Below are 17,240 nucleotides of genomic sequence, written 5' to 3' on the forward strand. Positions count from 1 at the left end.
GTAAATTCTCATAATTTTACTGTTAATTATTTGGAAGTGGTTTTTCAAGTAACGTATGTCTCATCCTAATATTTTAATGACATTCAGCATTTTGCCCGATCATATGAATTCCACATACTATTATACAAAAATGTAAGGAAAAATCTATAAAACTTTCCAACCAGTGATACATTGGAAACATTTACTTGTAATCTTTATATCCTGCATGTTTATACACTAAAAAAGTAAGATCATGGGAAAAATCACAAACCCTACTTTCTGATTTTAACTTTTGGGGGTTTTATATGTTTTATTTAACTTTGTAATTGAAAGAATAGGAAAGAATGCTTCATAATATTCAATATCTTTGAAAATAAATCATATTTAATGACATTAAATATTTTTGAATTTGCAACTTTATGAGCCAATAGTTGAATTAACTGCTTTAAATTTACATTCTGAATAATTCGTTTTAAGGTTACGTGGTTACATTTCAACACCCCTAAAATGTAGGGATATACTGTGTTTAAAGTTTTTTTATAAGTATCCCATGTATGTTCTTAAGAAGTATACATGTTAGGTACAAAATTTAGTACAATTGTACTAAATTCAATACTCAAATTATCTGCCTTTCCCCACCCCTACACTACTTTTTTTGTGGTCTATTTTATCCATGCAGAATAAGAATGGTAAATTAAAATCTCATGTTAGTTATATTTTGTTCAATTGCTTTTAGAAGATCTAGTATAATATACTATTCATTGGGTAGTATTATAGGGATTTTAAGATAATTGATCATCTTTTTACATTTTATGGCCTTTTCTCCTAGGTGTAATTTTGTTTTAGGTAACTTTGTTATAAGTAGCATATTTAAGTAAATGTTTTAATCCAATTACAATAGTTATTTTCAGAGCTTGAAATATTTACATTCGTTACATTAACTGTACTTTTCTGCAGTCACCTTGTTTTAATTTATGTTTATCAGTTTTATTTAATCTTTAAATTGTTGTATGTTTGTTTTCATATGTAGCAGGGAAATTTAAGATATAATGCTGCTTTTTATATCTGTTTTTATCCTTAAGGTTTGCAATAACATTTAAACTTATTTTTTCCAGTTCCTATTTTCAGAATTTAAATAAATATAAATTTTAACTCTCCACTTAAACATTTCAAAGACTGTACTCGATCTTTAACATGGCCCTTCTTCTAGGTATTTATTTATATCGTCTGAGCTTATAAACCCAAATGATTTAAACTTAATCACTATCTTTCATGTTAAATACTGTCTTCCAAGAATTGTATTTTAACATTTCCATGCAACTTCAAAACCATATTTGCAGTTTTTACACTTAACTCTGTGTGTCATGGTTTTTAATTTGGGTTTTATTCCTGTTGCTAAATTTATTTGCAGTACTACCTTACCCTACACAATTCCTTTTTATTTTCAAAGTTTTCTTTCCTTACCATCTCTTCTGTTTTGTAGATGTCATACTTTCTTACAACCTATTGATAAGACCAAGCGTGCATGTGTGTATATGCTTGTGTATGTGTGTATTGGTGGGGGGGAGAGCATAAAGTGGCGATTTCTTCCACCAAATCTTTATGATAAATCTTTATTTCTTTTGTTCTGCCATTTTTTATTTGTTCCTTTCTTCCTTCAGTGAGGATAACCTCCCTACAATGTGACAGACACACAGTTATGCACTGCAAGCCCAAAGGTGCTATTACAGTATTATATTTTATTTATATCATGTGGAATAGAGAGATCTGTCAATACCAAGATCTGCTAAGAGACAGACTGTGTGTGTCATTTTTTCTCACTCACTCTTTGGTTTGCTGGAAAGTGCACTGAAGTGTAGAGGTTTGGGCTTAATTGTCAAAGTGTGGCTGTCTTCTTCTAAGGCAGGATTTACAGGGACATTAATTTCTCTGACAGTCTAAACAAAAAAAGTGTATGAGAAACTCTATTTACTGCATTCTGGGCTCTTTCCTTTCCTGTTCCAAATTTACTTCTGAGAGTCCTTGTCACTGATACATAATCATCAATGTCAGTAATCACTTATTTCCTCCTAGAGTGGCCAGATTTTGCAAATAAAATATATGGCAACCAGTTAAATTAGAATTTAAATTTTTAAAATTCTAATTTATTAGAATTTAATTTTTATTTTTTAGTATAAGTATTTCCCAAATATTGCACAGGACATATTTATCTGGCAAAATCTCTACCTACCACGCTATTCTTGGGAACTGCTATCACCAAATGTAGTGGGAAAGAAAGATGATTATTTATACTTTGGTTACATCACAAAGCAGGGTTCTGCAGTAGAGAGAGGACTGCATAGTTTCTATTAGGTGACAACTCTGGATTTCTGAGTAGGTAGCTGATAGTAATGATGTAGTTCCCACCTGTATTTAAGGTAAGTGTCACCTTTGTCAAGACTATTAGGCTTGCTCTATCTTAAGCACTAAACTATGTTTGCTAATCATTGATTCTTACAACCTCCTGCAAGAGGCCGCCCCACTCATCTCTGGGAGGGGGTGAGCACGTGTTCCTGGGGCTCTCACCTTTCCTCTCATATTCTGGCAGAGAGTTGAATACCAACCACAGTGATTGTGTTGTTGTGAGTTTTCAGTCCCCCTTACCCCCATGGATTCATACTATTTTAGTAGGAAATTTGAAGTGATTCTGTAAGGAATTGCTATTTAGAAGACATTTTAAACTAGCATCCCCTTCTTTTTTTATTTAAAAAACTGTATACATTCTTTTTTTTATCTTCTCTGTAGTTTTATTTCCATGTTCTTTTTTTTTTCTTCCAGTTTTATTCAGATACAGTTCATATACAGCACTGTACGCTTAAAAACACCTGCACACATTCTTAAATAAAGCTCTTCATAAATGATATAATTACCATTTCACATTATTTATATCATTAATAAATACCTGCCCAATTTATATTCCTGATGAAAAATACTTGTATCAATTATATGCAGTACACAGAAAACCTTCCCAAAACTTAGAGGCTTAGAGCAAGATTTTGTGTCTGTTTATTAATGATTCTGTGAATGAATGAGCAGTACTGGCTGGGCTCAGCTCTTTGGTTCTTCCAGTATGCCTAGGGTCACTAATGTGGTTTCTATTTTCTACCAGTTCAGCTAGGTTGACTATCATAAGATGGCCTCACTTGTCCAGTGATTGTTTCTGTCTGGTGGCTATCAGGTCCAAAGGACATCAACTGGCCTGGTTCCTCTCTGCTCCATGTGGCCTCTCCTGCTCTACTGGTCCAGACTGAACTTCACAGGGTGGTTTCAGATCAGATTCAGGGCAAACCCAGTGCACAAGCACTTTTATAAGCTTCTGCTTGCATCATATTTGCTGATGTTACATTGACAAGGGAATGCCAAGCCCAAAGCCAATAATGGAGGGAATACACAAGGCTGTTGAGATAGAGAGGTCTGATTCACCAGGAGCCTTGACTGTAACAATCTAACACAGTTTTATTAGATCTCTGTCAACAACAAAGGATGTAGATTAGATCAAGGATATATTTACTAAGCAAAACTGACTAATATATGGGAACACAGAAGGAAACACAAGTTGTCCAATAGAGTTGTTTTTACATATCAGAAGATTTAATTCCAAAGATGTAGTCAGTTATCTATGGGGGCTTTTGTTTTTGTTTTTTTAATTGTGGTAAGATGATTATTGAATTTAAATTTTAAAATATGGGTTTTAATTATTTTTTAACATTTACTGTTTATAGACATGCTATTTAAAATCTCTGAATGTTAACTTTTTGAAATTGATATAATAATACCATCAATAAAAGGCTACAGTTAAAATCACATATGAAAAAATGGAAGGTCTTTGTAAACAACAACAAGCAAAAATTTTACTTTTGTATAAGAATGTATGCATATATACCAAAATATAATTTTGTATTGGGGCATATCTTACTCACATAATGAACATTTCTATGGAATATAAAAGGGCTTCATAAACTTTAATAGTAAATATTGAACTGGGGAATAATTCAAAGGGATTAATTAATATACTTAATTTGATGACTCCAGTTTTTCAAAAAGCTGACACAACATTCACTTACTTTTTAAATATTTTATTTTATGAAATATAAAATCTATACGAATAATTGTCTAAAATATTTAGGGTCTAATTAACACCAGTGTAACAACTATCCAGTTTAAGAAATTGAGTATTGTCATTATTTTAGAAATCCCTCATGTTCTCCCCTAAAAATCCCATCCTTCTCCTTTCCTCTTGGAGATAACTGCTATCTTGATTTTTATTATAGTCATTTCCTTGCTTTTTATTATAGTCATTTCCTTGCTTTTTTTTTCTTTAAGGTTTTACCAACCGTCTTTAGTTATGCATATCTAAACAGTGTAAATTAGTTGTATCTGTTTTGTGAACCTCATATAATAGAATCATACTATGTGCAAAGTTTTCCTGTTGTGCTTCTTTCACTTTACATTCTGCTTGGGAGATTTATCCAGGATACTGCTGGTGGCTACACTCCTGTTAATGTTAACATACCTGAACTGATCAGGGTTTTTTGGTTGTTTAATACCTTGTATTCTAAGAAATCCTTACATATCTGAAAGTGTTTTCCTCTGTTTTCTTCTAGAAACTTAATATTTTTGCCTTTTTTATTTAGATCCTTATTCCATATAAAGCAGATTTGTGTATATGGTATTGGAAAGAGACCTCACTTCTGTTTTTCTCATATGGCTACCCAAATTCCAGAACTATTTACTCAAAAGCTCCCACCTCGTCCCCACACACTATTTCATTAAACCCCTGTCATGAAGTGTCCATACACTTATTTTTTTCTAGGTTGACTTATCCTTTCCAAGACTTTTCTTTAAATAAAATTTTTCTCAGGGAACGTTACCAGGAAGACCCATGAGCCATCGTGTTTATTTCAATTTTTTCCTATTCTCACTCAAATTTTGCTTTGAAAAATTGCTCTGAAGAAGCAAGCTAAGTGGCAGTAATATGACATATCTTAATATTATTTTAAAAAGCTGTAAGAAAAGCATCATCATTTCCCCCATAATTCACTTGCACATGTGGTTAGGCAAAGAATGGTAGAAGTTAGGCCAAAAAAAAAAAAGGAATTTATTGTCTAGCAATGTATCTTAAGATTTACATATGTGAAATATCTCTTTTATGGGAATAAAAATCACCACCCATCTGACCTTAGAATTCATATCTGTGGTTCAAGATAATGGTGTCTGGATTACTAAAAGGGTGTCCCTCATCCAGAACTCCATAACTTATTAAAAGAATGAGGATTTCCGCGGCCTGGAAAAAATTATGCATTTGCTGGTAGGCATACTGCCTGAGGGTGTTTCGAGAACATAGTAACTGTAGTCACAAGGCTCCAGCTTATTAAGGGGCCAAGTGTGCTCCTATTCTATGCTTCAAATGGGGCACAATTTCTCTAGGCATAGCCCACTAAGAGTAGAACACTTACTTAAAACGCCTACCCTAAGTTCCATTATCAATCTTTAGCTAAAAGATAGCAGAAAATCCAACTTTTAATATTTAACCAAATAACAATTTAAGTGTTAGCAAGCTCATTCTATGCCTTCAATTCAATGATCTGCTCATAAAATAATCACCTCTTATGTCATAACGTAGCTTCAGAATAAAACCTAAAAATACTTTATAATACACTTCAATTTAAAACATAAGCTTTGACAGTTGACAAAAATGCAGCCTATCAAGAAAAAGTGGTACTTTTTTTCTTTAAGCCCTGACTATGGTTCTAGTAATGTTCAGTTGTTATGATCTTGCTGTTCTGTATTTGAAGTGAAAAGAAAAATATGTTACTGAAGAAGAAGATAAAATGAAAACAGACAACTGAAAGAAATTTGACCTAATTATTTTAACAGGCTTAATATGTTTTACATTCGTAACTAAAGAATTTCAGGAATTATGTCAACGAAATACCTAGCATAAAGAAGCTTATGAGAGTAATAATAAGCACTAGTAGAATTTGGCTGATCACTTTTCAAAATTATGTGGTCTTTTACAATGATAAATCTAGTGCTTAATATGGAAAAATACTAATTTTTCATCTATATGTCTTAGAGATTCACCAATTATATAACTAGAGTAAACATTTGTGAAACATAAAGTCTCTAATAATTATTTTTAAGACAAATATTAAAAACAAAAGTAAAAACGAAATAAAGCCAAAAACCAGGAAGCTATTCTAATCCTTGGATTTGGGATGTTGTAATATCTCAAAAATAAGTTCAACTTCACCAGGAAGAACTCAGATCCATTATAACAAATGGATAAGTGGATAGCATTCTCTGAAATTTGGAGAAATACTAGTGGGACAGATGAAATATCTCACAGTGCCAAGGCAAAAGAGTCCTCATGAGTATATTATACTGCCCATTTTATAGCAACCATCAGCGATCATAGCATCATTAGCCAATGTTTCAAAGGTTATATAAGCTGTAGTCTGGTCCAGGCAGGAGGACAGGGACATCTTATTCCATTGGTTATAAATAAACAATTTCCATCCACGTTTATTCAAGCCACAAAGGTAAAGACATAGGAAGGATGAAGAGTAGAGGGTTACTGAAGGTGTTTAAGAATAGAGTCCCATGAAAACTACAGGGAATGCACAGCCTTGCAAACAAATCCCAAGGCATTATGTTTCATTACCTTTCACTGGGGTGATCCAAAAAATGTCTCTTTCATTCAGCTTAGAACCTCTAAACACATGTCAAGCCATGTTTGCAACTCATAGCTGATCAACCGATAAGCCGAACCACAACAATCACACACAAGACAACATCTCAGACCTCCCAACAGAGATGCCCATAGATCATGGAGACACGCTCTGGCATCGGTCTGTTTGACAGACTGTTAAAAATCCTCTTGAAGAATGCTGAAATAGAAGACATTCTCACAGTCTGAAATTCAAGTAGCTTCAATTTGTGAAAGAAAGCTGGCTAAACCTATAAACACATGTAAAACTGAATACAGCTGGACTCATATTGACTGTTTCCTGCTGCATGTCAGAAAGAAATCTTTAGTATTTGTCATTTCATTTAAAAAAGTAGAATGTCTTTTTTGTAGACTTGTGACCAGGCCCTGACTACCTGGACTAAAGGATTTCTTATTTAAGCGCGCACGCACGCGCACACACACACACACACACACAGCAATAATTGTGTGATGCTTTATGGAACATGTTCAGTACCCCTCAGTCTCTTCTGTAAATATGCATGGCTGATAGGATTTATACATTTCTCACAATGCTGTATAAAAGACTGCATACAGACCAGAAGCACAGTGCCCTCTGGTGCACATATAAAACAAAATATTTATATAACAGGATCTACATAGATACAGGCACAAAAACAAAACTAAGTTTTGCTTCTGCATACATCTAAACCAGTCACTGGGAATTGTACATTTCTATCATGAAGAAACAAACCAAAATGATAACCTTCATAAAACATTCTTTATGGCATAGATCAAGGCAATCTAATCCATTCAGGCAACCACTTGTATACCCCTCTATTTAATGGATTCACTAGGCTTGGGTGGAGTATGACTCCTTTTTTGTAACTTATTTAGATTCAAACAGAATAACCATAGAAGTTAAAGACCATACATCTCAGCCTCCTCCTTTTTCTTGGCCTTTGTTACCGCATCCTATTTATCTGCATTTCCTTTGTATTCCCTGGCCATTTCCTCCAGCTTCTGAATGTGCAATTACCTTGTAGGTAAAAAAGCATGAGGTGACTCAACTTCTCAGTGACTAAGTAGAAGACACCATTTCCACTTAAGCTAAAAAAGGGTAACAAATCCTGATACAAGGCAGAAAGAAAAGGCCATTCAAGAAATTTCCTTTTAAAATTTTGAGTATTTAAAATGATAAACTCAGCCTCAGAGTTAACTGAAACTTACTTTACGGCAGTTTAGCAGTCAAGAATTTGGGAGTTCTGCACTTGTGGTCACCATTATCCAGTTTTTCCATAAGAAGTTACATCTCCAAGAAATACTTTTAAATAACCAGAAAACATTACCATGGTGAATGGTCAATAATAACCCTTCTGATAATAACCCTTTCCCACCTGAAACCTTCCCTTAGAGCAACTTAGTTATCCACCACCTTCAAGGAAGATATCTGTAATTGCTTTCCCTTTGCTACATACCTGTATATCTTGTATCTTGTGCTAAATCCCTGCCGGCTTCTGTCCACAAAATCTGTGTATTCCTGTGAACGATGGAAGGGTCCCTTATCAGAGAGGAGCCAGTCGAAGGGGCTTGTGGCATGCTGATCCGAAACAGCAGCAACTGCTAAAACCCAGCAATGAAGACTCAGTGCTATCCACTCCCATAGAGCCATCAGAGAGAACAATTCAGCACCAGCTCTGCTCCGCCATATCATGCTTCCACTGGGGACTTAGAGCCTTCATTCTCTTAGCTTTCCCTCAACACCTAGACAAAACACACAGGCAATTAGTTAACCCCTGGAAGATTCTTTTCTAGCAATTAAGGTACTGAAGTGGCAAATCCTTTTTCAAAAATCTAATATCAGTGTTTTAAATCAGATAATAGCAAAAGTGATTAACAAGTAAACTGAAATAATTTCTTTTTTTCAGAGCTGTGTATCTTTCATACTTTGGTTCTTTTTGTATTATTGGAAAATAAGTCACTGAGTTACAGCAAGCCTTGTCAGGACAGCACCATACAGTGGATCATTAAACCCACTGAGCAACAACTATCAGAAGTTTTGACTCATAATTATTTTTTCAGCTTAAATGTTTTATAACACTGGACACTTTCAAAAGAAATACTGAATATGTTTACTTAATAAATTGTGTTATAAATTTTAATACATGTATTTTATTGTTTACTTATTAGAAAAAGGCTTTAAAATGGATTAAAATATATATAAACTGAGATGGAATGAAACTGGGTCTAAGAATACATAAACAAGTAAATAAGTGTGTGTATCTATGCCTCTATCATTTATCTATTTCTAGCAATATATTTAGATGCGTGGATGGGTGGATGTGGGGGTGGGTGGGAGTAGAGGTATGCATTTTTGCTCAGTTATTTTTAACATTATTCTATTAGGGAAAAACTTCCTTGATTATTTAAACAGAATTATAATTAAATTATTTCTAGCACATTTAAAAGATTTAAATGGACATCTGTGTCTTATTCATAAGATAAACAGGCATACCTACAAAATTCATATACATACACAAACTAAAACAATATAGATTATACATAAACTATGAAAACACATACATTAATTTTATAGGCATTCAAAACCAAAGTAACAAAGAGGTGTCATCCCAATGTGATATATTATAAATGACCTTACACAAAGCAACTGATGCAGTTTATATGCTATGCAAAATATTCTACAAATATTTGAATTTCAATTTTACTTTCCATCTCACCAAACTTTTTCAAAATTATTATTTATAACACATAGAACCATGCATTATATAAATTCTGACTAGCAAGAAAGTTTGGTTGTGAGCATTTTGGATCAGCAAAATCTCTTTAGGAAGCCATCAAAATGCACAGTATTAAGTAAAATATTTTAACTATGACAGTTGCCATATGTCTCTGGTGTTTGGTTATGGCGATTGATAATTTTAATTTGCTGTTAGTTGTAACCCTGTAATTCACAATTTAATCCTGAACTATTTCAATATGAGAGGTATACAGCAATTTTGCCACTAAAAACTATCTCAAAACAGTGATACAATATGGCTGAGCTAGGTCTTTAGATTCTGTCTTACCCTCTACACAATTAAAAGGTTCAATACCCACATACGATCTGATTTGCCCCAATCATATGAGTTGTTTATGTGGTGATTTTAAAATGTGATGATTAAAATATGCCCTCGTCTGTAAGTAACAGAGGACATCTTACAAGTGAAGATGTTTTAACAATGATTTATCATAAGAAAGGACAATATCACATAATAAAAGTACTTTGGAGTAGGAGTTAAAAGATCCTGTATCCCCATCAATTACTTGTATAAATATAGCACTGTCAAATGATTCAGATCATAACTTCCAGTTCTGATGAAGAAAATAGATTTTTTTACATATTGTTTTCCTTATGTGGAAGCAATACTATTTACCTTAAAAACAGTATATTTCATTTTCATTCATAAACTAAGAATTATTATTATGTGTGATGGTATGGTATAATCCCCAAATGGTTAATAAATATTCCTTATCTTTGTGAAACACACATTTTTATTCTGCTGATCAAATATATTCAAGGTAGCAAATTAATCATTGTTACCAAAAACTTATACTTACATAAAGCACATAGAAAAGCACCTATAGCATGTAAGGACATTAGGAGTGTTTCAAAGCATATTTCATACTTATAGGAAATCATGTAATTATATACCATCAAATTAAACCCTACTCTTTGTGGTGAAGTACACGACTTTGTTAAGAAACAGCATGTTGTGAAAGTAGGATATGATTGACCTAGATGACATTGAAGGTCCTACTTTAAAATTCTGTCATTTTTTCAATATATAATTACCCAGAACAACTGCTCTTATTATTTTCTTTACCAAATATATTGAAGATGTTTCATGGTCCTCATATTCCCTAATATTAACATATAAGAAAATGGAAAGATTTTCCTAAATTGTGTACAGGGGAACTACCTAAAAATGTTAGTGTTAGGTTTTAATTATTTCTGTTTCTTCAACTTCTGATATGGATACATGTTCCCACTTATGTTCAGAAATGAGTTTTTCTGAAAGAACAGTTTATTAGCACATGGGAATAACAATCCTGTTCAAGTTTAAATTAATTTGGGGGAACTACTGAAATCATTATATTATAAGGTCTTTTTAAAGGGATGTACAATAAACCGAACTATGATACCCAACAGTTCTACAGAAGCCTTCTTTGAGAAATAACTTTGAAGAGTTACAAAACAGGAAGAAACGTAGTGTCAAAATACATTAACACATTTATGTATTTAGGCTTCCAAAGATCCTTAGGACAAGTGGCCATTAGGCTCAATATTCAGGAACAACAGAACTTCATTAGCCTAGTTTGTCACAAAAGCAGGTAAATGCACATTTGAATCACCTTTGTATATGAGTACTAATTTTAAAATTATTACTGAATGGACTTTATAATATGATAACTTTATGATATAGATTACCAGTGACAATTACCAGTAGAATTCCTTTGAGGACATTTGGAGGTCACTACTGAAGTAAACAGCTAAACTTAGAAGTATTGCTAGGAAAAGAAATCATGAGGTACAATGAAGGAAAGTGAAAATGATTAAGTAAGTGAATTCATCAATTCCACTCCCTGGAGTGCAGGGATAATGCACAATAATCTTGAACTTACTATTCCTGGATAAGTGCCTAAGCAAACAACTAAGGAAATAACAATGTCAATGCACAATATTTTCCAGAACATGTAAGGGTGTATTTTATGAAGAATAAAAGAGATTGAAGATCAAAACACAACAAAACATTAAATACAAAACAAAAATTTGAGTTCATGTTAAAAAGTGGTATTGATCAAGTTTTTCTTTTCATAAACTAAAAGGAAGTAAAAATAGTGAATTATCGTACTGTTTAAAAATACATCTTTAGTACATGGCCTACTCATAACAAATTTTTTCTCATAAAATAAAATTTAGTGAGAACATTATCAACTCACACAACATTATTACTTGCAAACACCCAATGGCCTTGAGAATCTGTACAGAAGAAAACACACCAAGAAGATGTTACATATATAGTAATATACACTAATACATAAAATACATCATAAATACACATAATATTATAATACATATATATTCTAGTATATAATTATTCTTCCTCACTAGCTCTCTGTAATCCTATTCCAGGCTGGTAGTGCACTACTTTTATCTAAAATACTGCCATACCATGTGTATTTGAAATTCATAAACTACTGAAATTTATAAAATAAAATATGTCCTAACATATTGAAACTGAATCTCTAGTATACCTGAAACTATAAAGGTAAAAAGAAGACTAAGCATCACTGATATATCCTTTAGAATTGTGTGTAACATCATTGAGGCTCATCATTTACACCACATTATTTCATTATCCAATATCTAGTTGGTATTTCAATGCTAATGATTCCTATTCATTAAATAATCAACATTGCATGCTGTATGATTTCTTCTTTTATGTCTGCATTTGGACTGATTTTTATTGCTAACATATCTAAAGTATTTTCTTAGGGAATAAAATCCACTTGGGACCTTGCAAATGCAAAGAAGTTTCATAAGTAATTGTGTCAAATATATTTCTTTTTTTTATTTTGAAAAATGTAAAACCCACAGAAGAGCTAAGAGACTAATACAGCACACACATATATCCTTCAACTAGATTCACCAATTGTTTATATGTTACCACATATTCTAGTCAGTATCTCTTTCTCTCTCTCTCTCTCTCAATCCCTTAGAACAAAATCTAAGGAAAACTGACTGATTTGCTAAGGTCATATACCCATTCTCTAAATTTCTCGATTTGAGCAACTACTGCATTTCTCTATAAAATAGCTCCTTAACATTCATAATCACTAATACTAAAATGTGTAAATATAAAACTTTCAATCTTCAAAATAGTCTCCAATTCCCAAAGTGATTGTATTTATTTAAAAGCCACATTCTTCCAAGTAATTAAATGTAATATATTATTCTACTAAGTATAAACTTTAGAATCATTTTATTATTATAAAATAAGTATATCTGTATAAAATGGTCCCAAATTCTATTCAAGTATAAAACATATTATTGTATTATCATATATTACATAATATATGGTAATTATTTTATTATGTATTGAAATAAATGCTAGCTCTGCAGCAAATAACTGTTAAATATAACATTGTATAAGTGAATGAATGATGGAAAAGTTAAAACATTTTAACTGTAAATCTTTAATAGTTTTTCCACAGTTATTCATTGTTTATATTCCTATTTAATATAGAAAACAAGCATAAAAGAGTAAATCTTATTTATCATTTACAATGTGCAAAATACTCTGATATGTTTTGAGATGGAGGTAAACCACAGGTATCACTAAAAATACCACTTCTGTCCTCAGAAATTTAGAATTAACTGAGGAAGGCCGTGTGTAAGGTGGGACCCACTGCCTATGGTCCCCTCTGTCAAAAACCAATACCTCCGTCAACTGAAAATCAACATTCTTCCATTTGTTTCTTTTTCTGGTCCCTTATCTTAAAAATGATAGATACTTCCATTCACTCAGATCTTTTTTTTTTTTTTTTTTTTTTGCGGTACGCGGGCCTCTCACTGTTGTGGCCTCTCCCGTCGCGGAGCACAGGCTCCGGACGCGCAGGCTCAGCGGCCATGGCTCACGGGCCCAGCCGCTCCGTGGCATGTGGGATCTTCCCGGACCGGGGCACGAACCCGTGTCCCCTGCATCGGCAGGCGGACTCTCAACCACTGCGCCACCAGGGAAGCCCCATCCACTCAAATATTTAAGCCCAAATCCTACTTTCCTCTGCCTTCCAAATTCCAAATTCTAGGCGTTCTTCCTCCTGTTGTGAGGGAACCACGGACCGAAACCGCCAGCCTCCCCTAGGCACGCTGATAACCGCTGGTCTGAGCTGCGTTGCAACAGGAGGTCCCAGTGAGCCGCTGAAAACTAACTGGGAGAATTCAGGAGGGGCTGAAAGGAGGGAGGACACGCCAGCCCACAGTATGTCTGATAAAACTAACCTGGAAGAATTCTCTGGCGGGGATAAACGGAGGGAGGAGACGATGTGTCCTTCCATGCTCCCAGGATCCTTTGCGCTGGAATCCCTCTCGACTGAGAGATGCGCGCGCCACCCAGAAAGACCCTGAGTCAGAAGGATTGGCCAGAGACAACCCGGAAACTAACCCCACCACCATAAAACCCGAGAGCCACGTGGCAGAGCAGTCTTCTTGGGTTGTCTTACCCTCCTGCTTTCCGCCAGGACGCTGCTTCCCAATCAAGTCTCTTGCTTTGTCAGCATGTGTGCCTCCTCGGAGAATTCATTAACGAGTGTTAGACAAGAGCCCATTCTTGGGCCCTGAAGGGGTCCCCCCCCTTCATGTAACACTATGAATCAAATCTATCACTTTCTTCCATACCCACTTTACTTGACTGGGTCATTCTGTACCCCCAACAGTCTCACGGTTGCCTCTTCACTGAATTACTGCAATAGCTTCATAATTGGTCATCCTATCACCCCTGTGACTCTCTCCAATCTCGACTTTTAACTGCAAAAGTTATCTTACTAAAAAAGAGAAATATGAATGTACAACAGTTTTACCCCACTTATATAATTATGCTTTTGCCCTCTGGATAACATCCAAACTCTAAGAAAATTTATAAAATTGTCTTCCCTTGCTTAACTCTTCATCCATATGCCCCGCCGTGTGTATGCCAGCACCATTATCAACTAAACATCAACTCTGTTTCAGTCATAGTTGTATTCCACAAACTTACCTCACTTTCTCCCTATCCTCAGCATCTTTGCTTATGCAGTTTACTGCACCTGAAACTGATTTCTACTTGGATCCCTTCACCTGCCCAACCCTACCCTATCTTTGAACTTCAGCCTTTGTTGTGACTTCCTCCACAAAGACTCTGTGACCCTTTCAGGTTGACTGGTCATAGTTTACGAAGCCATTACTTCCTCTATTATAGCACATTTACACTGCATATTTGTATGTATATTTTATCTATTTGCCTGCATACCTCCCCGCCTCCAAATAAACTTTGTTTTAGGAGGACAATAATCATTCCTATTTTAATGACAGCTGAGTACAGTTAGCAACGTGCCTGAAATAAAGTTGCTTAATAAGTATTGTCTGAGTGAATGAATAAATGATGATTAATTAAGTACTAAATTGAGGTGTAATTAATGTGATATGGATGGCAAGATTAAGAAAACTTCTTCGATGTGGAAATAAAAAAGAACTTTTTACGAAGGAGTTTGCATCTGAGCTATGCTTCAGGATGGCAAAGGCTTTGATAGCTGAGAAAAGAGAGAAATGGAGTTCTGAGGTCATGGTTTCTGTGTCCAAATCATAATCATAAATGACATGTTCAAGTAGTATCAAAGCAAAGCATTCTTAACCTTCAAAAATTGTTAAGAACAAGGATATGAAAGCATCGTTATTAATTACTGTACTAGCTTTAGGTAAAAATATAAGGTATTATCATGATCTCACACACAATTGTGGACAACTAGGAATCTTTTCATTTATGTTCCATTATTCATGGTTTCAGAAGATAGACAAAATGAATGAGAGTTCACGGCGAAAGTCAAACACAAATCCTCTTCTCGTTAACAAGTACAGTGTCTTACATAGTATTGCAACTGTTGAATTTAAAGAATAATAATATAGAAACAGCAGTTGAATGGCTTGTCCCTCCCGCTTTGGAAGGTCATATTCTAGGGATAACTTTATCTGAAGCCCCTCCAAACCCTATAGGGTCGGGGTGGAGGGGTGGAGGGGAAGACAGTGATGATGAAAATGACATGCTATACTTATTTCCTTCACAACAAAATAAACATTTAGTGAGTTCGTTTGACATGCCAAGCGTTTTACCAATATTTCCTTATTTTACCCCCAAGCCGCACAGTGTGGTATATATTATTATCACCATTTGCTTATTTAGATGACTGAGGTTCAAGGTGAATAAACATGCAGCAGAGCAAGCTTTAAATGGCATTTCTCTTGAAGTCAAACTGAAAACCAAGCTCTCCCTGTTACACCACACTACAGCCTAATTAGAACTAATTGCATATTGAAGGTTATTTATTAGGATTTTTGTTGTCACTTACTGAAATGCTTTTGAACAAAATAAAAATTTTAAATGGACAATATAAATAATAAAAATAGAAAATAAAAGTGGGATAATTTTATCTCAGGCTATTATAAGCAAGGGATCTGAGTAACTACATATTATGAGTTTTCATCATATAGGTTTTCATATTATGGGTTTTCAAAGCATATCTGCTCCATATAATTTAATGTTTTCAATAAAGATTATATCCTAATCAACTAAATGTGATTGAGTTTAATATCTTTTGAGACATGTACCATAAACTAAAAAAATCAGAAAACTAAGGTTTTCAGCTTGTGTGTGTTATCTATTGAGCTAAAAAGTATACTCACGATCAGACTGATTTAATTTACCTATCTGCTGTTCAGAGATACTGTAAGATTAATTCAATAGGCTTGATTACTCGATCTTGTTATAAATTGCTTTACAGTTTTACTAAAAGAAAAAAATACTATCCCACATACATAAAACAGAATTGGTATCTCACAGTGGGAGAAATAATAACATTTCAGTGGAATGAGATGACTTTAATATTCTGTTGAAATGTAATCATAAATTTTTATATAAGGTCAGTTTTCTTATGTTCCCAAACATGCCAAATAATGACAAGAATATGAGGATCATTTCTAATAAGATTATTTTAAAGAACAATAGTGTGAAAACTCAGGACTACTGCTAAAAGTATACGTATATGCTATATTTTATAGTAACTTTTGGCAAGGAAGATCCCTGGATATAGCAAAAATAATTTTAAAGGTATAGCTTTTTTTTTTTTTTTTTTTTTTTTTTTGCAGTACGCGGGCCTCTCACTGTTGCGGCCTCTCCCGTTGCGGAGCACAGGCTCCAGACACACAGGCTCAGCAGCCATGGCTCACGGGCCCAGCCGCTCCACGGCATGTGGGATCTTCCCGGACCGGGGTACGAACCCTTGTCCCCCGCATCGGCAGGCGGACTCTCAACCACTGCACCACCAGGGAAGCCCAAAGGTATAGCTTTTTAAGAGCACCAGTTAAACTCAAGTATTCAGTTTGAAGAGCTTATTCAAACACATATGGATAATATAATGCATCTTCTAATATGCATGTGCATATGGATTTTCATCTTTGAATGTTCATGACCTACATATAGTATATAGCCAAATTTAATAAAAGAATGAGAGTTCCATTATTCAATGATTTACATCCTCACTTTAGTAATGATGTATTAATTTATGGCTTTAATTAAATTCTAGTTATGATCTGTAATTTTAGATTTCAGATGACCTAAAATTGCTCTTCCATAATCTAGACATTGTTTATTTAAAGGTATTGAATTTTTAAATAGCCTAATGGAGTAGAATTTGGCATTTTATTATGTAAAGATGTCAAGAA

At 34.1% G+C, this 17,240-nt stretch overlaps 1 protein-coding gene across 2 annotated transcripts in view; it reads right to left on the minus strand.

Moving 5' to 3' along the window:
- BRINP3 (BMP/retinoic acid inducible neural specific 3) overlaps positions 1-17,240 on the minus strand; it is a 413,747-nt gene that overhangs the window by 385,500 nt on the left and 11,007 nt on the right. The window contains exon 2 of one of the 2 annotated variants that reach the window (XM_065879068.1): positions 8,185-8,470. In XM_065879068.1, coding sequence (XP_065735140.1) covers positions 8,185-8,420 — 236 coding nt within the window. In that variant the 5' untranslated portion in view covers positions 8,421-8,470. Of the gene's footprint in view, positions 1-8,184; positions 8,471-17,240 lie in introns of those variants that run through there. The other variant, XM_065879076.1, reaches the window with a different exon arrangement.

Source organism: Phocoena phocoena, chromosome 1, assembly GCF_963924675.1.
Source record: "Phocoena phocoena chromosome 1, mPhoPho1.1, whole genome shotgun sequence".
NCBI lineage: Eukaryota > Metazoa > Chordata > Mammalia > Artiodactyla > Phocoenidae > Phocoena > Phocoena phocoena.